Source organism: Varanus komodoensis, unplaced genomic scaffold (genome assembly GCF_004798865.1).
Source record: "Varanus komodoensis strain SLA01 unplaced genomic scaffold, ASM479886v1 scaffold31, whole genome shotgun sequence".
NCBI classification, from domain to species: Eukaryota; Metazoa; Chordata; class Lepidosauria; order Squamata; family Varanidae; genus Varanus; species Varanus komodoensis.
Window position 1 is genome coordinate 8,102,523 of NW_025335780.1, and position 7,256 is coordinate 8,109,778.

General features: G+C 49.8%; 1 protein-coding gene across 1 annotated transcript; it reads left to right on the top strand.

Annotated features, from left to right (window-relative positions):
• The first annotated feature begins 236 nt into the window (after positions 1-236).
• LOC123027243 (ras-related protein Rab-42-like) lies at positions 237-4,974 on the top strand. Its single transcript, XM_044437820.1, has 2 exons — positions 237-685; positions 4,177-4,974. The coding sequence occupies exons 1-2, from the start codon at positions 294-296 to the stop codon at positions 4,598-4,600; spliced, it is 816 nt and encodes a 271-aa protein (XP_044293755.1). The 5' UTR covers positions 237-293; the 3' UTR covers positions 4,601-4,974.
• The last annotated feature ends 2,282 nt before the right edge of the window (positions 4,975-7,256 follow it).

Here is a 7,256-nt window from a genome sequence, read left to right on the forward strand (position 1 = left end):
TTCCCCCATCGAAAACACGAGCTGCGAATGGCTGAATTATATTGTTATGTTGCCATTCTAAACATGTTGGGTTTGAATTTGCAGTAGTTGCACTGAGTTGACATTGCGCTGTCAGCGTGCTATTCCCCACTCCCTCCCTCTCCCCCTCCCTCCCTCGGTCCCTATCTCACTCACACACACACACACACACAAACACTTCTTTGAGTTGATAGAAATGTGACACTGAGCCTTGGCTTCTTTGGGCAGGAGAGAAGCAAAGGTGGGAGCGAAAGTTGCGGGTGGGGAAGGGAAGAATGGGAGAAGCGGGTCTCACGGGCAAGGGAAGGCCGATGCCTCTGGGCGGGGAGCGGCCCCCAGGCCCTCCGAGAGAAGCAGCCGAGCGCCCCCGCCTGACCCGCTTCGCCTCCCCGTCGGCCTCGATGGGAGCCCCCGCCGAGACCGAGCCAGCCCCAGCGCCCGCGCTCTGCGGCCTGACGGGGAGCTGGCGCTACCAGTTCCGGATCCTGCTGATGGGGGACTCCACGGTGGGCAAGACGTCGCTGCTGAGCCGCTACGCGGAGGGCCGCTTCTGCCCCGGCCAGGCCCCCACGGCCGGCGTGGAGTTCTACTGCAAGGTGGTGCGGCTGCCGCGGGGCGCCAGGGTGAAGCTGCAGCTCTGGGACACCGCCGGCCAGGAGCGGTTCAGGTGAGCAGGGCCCTCCGCTCCGCTCCGCCTCGCCGCGCTCCTCGGGGCCAGGCCCCGGCCGGCTTCCCGCGTGGCCCCAGGCCGCGCCGCCGGCTCCCGGCCCTGCGGGCAGGCCGCTGGTCCGGGCTGCGCTTGCACCTGGGCAGGTGGAGAGAGCCTGGAGGGGTCGCTTCCCTCGGGGGCTCCTGCTGGGGCAGAGGGGGCTTCCGACTGAGGAGCAGGGGTCATGGCGGCGGATTTCAGCATCCAGCCCTGTTTGCTGTCCGAGGTGAGAAGTCAGAGTTCCTAAAAGGGACTTTCGACCCCTGGGGCATGTGCCCCGCTGAGCCCCGGCTCTGCCAGCCTCCCACCCAGGCAAGCACCGCATTGGCGGCAGCCGCCACAAAGCTGGTGCCTTGCAGATGTGCTGGACTACAGCTCCCACTGGCCTGCTGGCTGGGGATGGTGGGAGTTGCCATCCAACACCCATCGCGAAAGTGCTAGGGTACTTAAACTTCTCTGATCAAAAGGACAAGTAATTCTAACAATGTGATGACTGATGATTTCAGTGGAACTTACAACGCATTGTAGTCATTTGGGGCTCTTATATACAATAAAGTGCTATTTTTCATGGCAAAGCCCTCCCTCCCTTGCAAAAATAATTAAAACAGCACAATAGATTGGTATTTGGAAACATGGCATATTGCTTTTATGACCAAAAGGTTTTGTTTTTTTGAAAGGAAGCAAAGGGAAAAAGCAAAAGTTTCTGCAGATTCCCATTTCTACTTTGCAGCCCTCACTATGTGAAATATGGAAGGTTGTATTCTGTTTAATTTTTGTATAACTTTTGTATGAATACATATTTTGCACATTTGCTAAATTTATAATAAAAAGGATAAGTTATGCAGGTACAGGAGATAGACTGGCTAATAGCTGATATGATAAATAGAACCAATGGAAAAGAAAGAGGAAAACTGTCAAAAAATACACCGAATCTCATTCAATACTTATAAAAAATCATCAGCAGACTTAAATTCCAGCTCATAAAGCTTTTAAGAAAAGTTCAGTTGCAACAAACTTTTAAAAAAAATGCATTTCTACCTGCTTTTCAGCCAGCAAAGAGATCCAGAATAACTTAACTAGCAGCAGTATTCATTCACTGAAAAAGCAATAATAGCAAATCAATTAGCAAAAGGACCGTCCAGTCCGCTCTTCAGGCGGCCTGCTATGAAAGGGGGGAGCCCACTCACCAAAGTGGGGGTACTGGCTCTTTCTGCTCTGGATGCGCATGCAATGATAGAAATAATTCTAGATTCTGAAGTGGATGGACTTATGGGAAGCCCCTCTTTATACTGTAATGGTCATTACTTCGCTTCCCTCAAGCCCCCGTCTGCCTGCAGCTGTTTGCATAGCTGCACTTGAGAGTCCTTAGGCTTGAATAATTATTTTATCCCTTCCATTCATGCAATTCCACATCCATCTGCTGGCTTCCTTCCAAGGGGCTCAAGGCATGGTTCCTCTTGGCTGCTCGGTGGAGAGAGACTTGTGTTCATAAGCAGAGCCATGCAAAGAGCTAAGGAGGGGTGGCGGAAAGCCCCGGGGTGGGGTCGTGATGGGGGGGGGCTGCTCTTATTTGCTTTTGCTGGGTTGAGAAACAGATTCTACGGGGGGGGGGACCTGAAGGTGGTCCCCCCCAGCATGGACCAGCACGGCTTGACCTCACTGGACGAATTATTCATCCCAGGGGCTTGCTTTATGCAAACAATGCACCCTGATCACCTCAGCAGGACTGAGATAAGTTGGTCTGATGACTCCTTCCCTATTCATGTCACTGGTAAAGGCATAGGGGCCCTGCTGGGGGGAAAAAGGCCACAAAAGGATGGGAGAAAAATGCAGTAATTGCAAATTCTGTATTTAACCCACTTTCACCTCCCTTCCCCTCCTCTGTGGTTTCCCCAGGGTCTTTTTTTTTTTGGATTGGGAGCCGCCTGACCTCACTCTTCGTAAAGTGCCATTGCATAGAGGGCGTTCTTGAGCTTGGTGCCTCCAGAAGTTCAGGACTACAGCTTCTACATTGCTGCTGTTGCTATTTTTGCAGTCCAAAAATATTCGAAGAGGATCAGGTAGAGGAAACTCCGCCAGGCAGAGCAGCGTTAGACAAGGTGTGGCCCAGTTACAAGGAAAGAGGCCTTAACTGAAGGATAAGGGCGGATGCAGCTAGGGAAGGAGGACACCCAGAATGAAATGCCGACCGCAGCGCAGCCTCCAAAGGGCACCTTCTTAAGGGACGCCCAGCCCAGCCCGGCTCCAAAGAAAGGGCTTTCGAGTGCAGGCAGGGAGAGTCGCACTGGGGGCAAGCCAAGGATTGGAAGCAAGACTCTGACCATTCAATTTGCTGGCCAGGAATCCAGCTGGTACACCAGCCCCTTTCACTCCCCCGTGGAAAAAGCACTGCAAATGCACAAAGGGCGGAAGTGGGTGCATACCTGCTTTTAGTGAATTGTGTGTGGTGGAGGAAAGAATGCTGTGTTTTGTGTCTTGTCCTTGCAGGAAGGACTTTAGTTACTCACTAAATAGATAGAAATGTTTTTCCTGCCTTCGTGGCGTGATTAGGATGGCCACGTGTCCTATATGACAGGGATCAGTCCTCTACCTTCAGGCATCCTCTGTTTCAGGGATGGGAAACATATGGTCCTCCAGGGATTGTTGGACTTCATCTCCCATCTGCATAGCCAATAGTGAGAGGTTATGGGATGTGTAGTCCATCCACATCTGGAAGATCACACAGTTCCCATCCCTGCTTTATTTGACAGGGCTGCCCAGTCCAAGTGCACCTTAAAACTAAAGGCGGGTAAGAAAGGTGAGCTGCAGAGCCTTGGTTGCCCATCCGCATTAAGCACCTGGACAACAGACACAGGTGAGCTGAGCATGGCCATCCCCACTTTGGTGAGATGCATCACATTTCTCCATAACTCACAGTACTTTTTGCTAAATCTTCATCTGTCTATCTATCTAGCTATCTATTAGCACATGTACTTTTTCAACAGACATGCTTTGCCTGACTCTAAGCTTTTTGTCAGCTTTTTTGATAGAGCATTTCATCATTTCTTGCAACATACAAAGGGCCACACAAGATATTATTAATCCTGATGTTAATTTAATATCTTAAATGGAGATTTAAGATTTAAATCTTAAATTTAATGTCTTAATGGAAAGTGCCTGAAGAAGTGTCCAAGAACTGAATAGCCCAAAAGACTTCTGAAGACAGTGGAAATATACTTCACTCTCCTGAGGACAAATGTATAATCATGTAGTAGTGAGTGAATTGAATTAGAGAGCTATGCTGACAATTCCAGAGTAAGATATTTTGCAACACATTGTTCCAGAACAATGCACTGGGTATGGGACCGTGTGCTGCCAATGGAGTTCCAAGAAAGTGTTTTAAACCTTTAAAGTCTTCCTAGAAACCTGGCACATGGTTTGGTTAATCACTGTGGCTCTTCTCGTTTTAGGTGCATCACCAGATCTTTCTACCGGAATGCAGTCGGGGTGCTCTTGGTCTTTGATATGGCCAACCGGCGATCATTCGAGAGCATCTTCCAGTGGCACAACGAAGTGACCAATGTTATGGAAAAAGTAGTCTTCCTCCTAGTTGGTCACAAATGTGACCTTCAGTCAATAAACAGGGTCACTCTTGAGGAAGCAGAGGGACTGGCGACCTCCCTGGGCACACGCTTCATTGAGACATCTGCGAAGGACAATATCAATGTGGATTTGGCCTTTGAGACCATAGCCAGTGATATTTATGAGGCTCTGAAAAATAAGGAGATTGAGCTGCAGGAAGGATGGGACGGGGTGAAAGTCATTCATAGGGAGAGGAGAAGCAGTCTTCAGAGGAAGAAGCTGCCACCAGAAGAAACGCCATGCTTGTGTTGACCACATCAAGGAGTGGGACACTGTGAGAAGATGCTATTGAGTGGATTCTTCCAAGGAGGAACAAAAAGGTTTCCTCCATAGTCCTAAGTGTGCTACTAGGGACCCGATGGATTGCTTGACCCCTCATCGCCAGCTTACCCAGTTGGCCTCTAGAGCGATAAGCTCCTGCAAATGTCTCAGAAATAGGCTGACACGCAGACAGGCAGACATGGGGCACGAATGGTGCAGAGAAGAGAGAGAGAGAGAGAGAGCGAGCACCTGATGAAGGGTTGGTTGCAACCGAAAAGACTTGCTGCCACATTCTGTCAACAATAAAGGTGAAGGTTTCCCCTTGACGTTACGTCCAGCCATGCCTGACTCTCGGGGGCGGTGCTCATCTCCATTTCCTGGCCGAGGGAGCCAGCGTTTGTCCCAGACAGTCTCCGTGGTCGTGTGGCCGGCTTGACTAAACACCAAAGTGCATGGAACGCTGTTACCTGCCCACCGAAGTGGTACCTTTTCATCTACTTGGATTTGCATGCTTTCGAACTGCAAGGTTGGCAGGAGCTGGGACGGAGCAATGGGAACTCACCCCGTTGTGCAGATTCGAACCGGCGACCTTTCGATCACCCAGCCCAGCAGCGCGGCAGTTTAAACCACTGCGCCACCTGCAGTCCCCTTCTGTCAACAATAGCCATTCATAAAATCGATCTGAACTATTCTGGATCTTACAGGTTAAAAGAGGGCATGTTTCACTTGTTTAACTAGGAGTAAATTTGTTGTGTAAAGAGCTAGGGAAGGGAAATACTGGTGCAGTGGTGAGGACTGAATAAAGGGTGCACCAGTGTTCAGTGTTCAGGTATTTAGGGTACAATCCTAATGTGAAACAAAACTGATGCTTTTAAAAAACAAAATCATGTGCAATCATATCTATGGCTTTTGTTTAGGTAGTTCTTTTAATTTGCTGCTTTGCTGTCGTGGATCATGAATTGGTTCTCCCCCAGTTCACAAAAGCTGCGCCGGATAATTTAACCAATCGGCTGTCAGGCAAATGAACCGCAAGAGCAGGGCTAGTGAGAAAATGTAAATGTAACTCCAACTTCTACCCACTTTCCATGGGCTGCCAGACTGAGATGCAAAGTGTCCTCCGTGCAATCCAGCAAGGAGCTCAGTTCTGATGAGATATTTTTTCTGAAAGGTAGTACAGAGAAAGTAGAAATCGTTCAGGCTAAAGGCTGATTTCCACTCAAAAGCTTTGCATATTTCCACATAGCATTGTGCAAGAGCTCTGAGACTGCATTAAAGAAAGCCCGGAAAGCATCGTACCTGATGCGGTGTCTCCCTGCCTGCCACCACAAAATCCAACTGCACTTCTTGCTGGTGTGTGTCATGCATATCAGTGTCTTCCCATTTAAGGACGTTCCCCATCTTTGGGAGCCCAGCTGCCCCGCAGAGCGAGTGGGGAAACGGTCGTTTCACCCTCAGAAAAGCCATCCAGGAAAGTTTGGGCGCTCTCCCATTTAAGGGGCTCTTTGGGCACAGATCCGGAGGCTTGAAGCAGTCTTTGGCTCATGCCCTGAATACCAAGAGGGGGTGAAAGAGATGCCATGGTGGACTTTGATCAGAGTTTGTGGTTGGGGCTGCTCCTGCTTTTAGGGTGCTTCCAAACAGCTCGCTCTGGAATTTATGGCAATACCTTTCTTAGGCACAGCCATGAGAAAAATGAGCTGCTGCACCCCATGAGATTATCAAAATAAAGAGTCATCAGCTTGTTACATTCTGCGCGTATATTGGTCTGTATGCCAAAGACCAGAATGGCAGACAATCACGCCAGGCTGCCCCTCTGAAGGGTTTTTATTTATCGGGAAGGTTTAATTGTACGGGAGGAAGCATGCTATCGGCTTTTCATTGGCAATTGCACATTCCGTTGTTGGCGAACGCCAAGCACAGGAGAAGGGAACGGAAGGGAGGAGGAGGGCCTGAGGACGTCAGCATTTCTGACAGTCTTACTTGGGATGCACATGGACCACACGGCTTCCCAATAGCCCAGCAGAAATGGTCTCCTGGAGTTGGCTCTGCTCAGCTTCCTCACCTCCTTTACTGTGCTCAGTTTCATGCTGACTCGGATCTTTCAGTTCCCGGGAGGAAAGGCTGATGCAGGCTGTCCTGACCTGACACCACACAGCTTTGCTGGGTAAGCACTCCAATCATCCACGCCCAGCGTGGCTACGGCAAGCCTTTCTCTAGCTGGGCTGAGGGGAAGACTGGCATGACAGTTTCCAGAAGAGGGCCCAACAGAAGCTTGCTGTGGAAAACATCCAAGGAAAAACAATGCTCTCGTAATATATGGTGACGTGGTCGACTAACAAGAATGAATTAAGTCCTGGCAGGAACTAAAAGATGAAGAGGAAATACAGAATGGTTCCTCTATCACCAATTGGCCTCAAAATTAAAAAAGGAAACTCAAACAGGAAAAAGCATAATAAAGTTTCCAGCAGAGGGTGCTCCAAGGCCCCTGGAGAAAGAGGGGCCAGCACTGCCCAGTGGCACCTTGCTTTCGAGACCCATTTTTCTCTGGGTGCTTAGGAGCTCCATTCCCACATCAGTCTTCTGCTTAGCTGCTTGGGTAACTTTTGTTTTAGCATCACCAGGCTGCCTTCTCGAAAAGGGCAGTTTT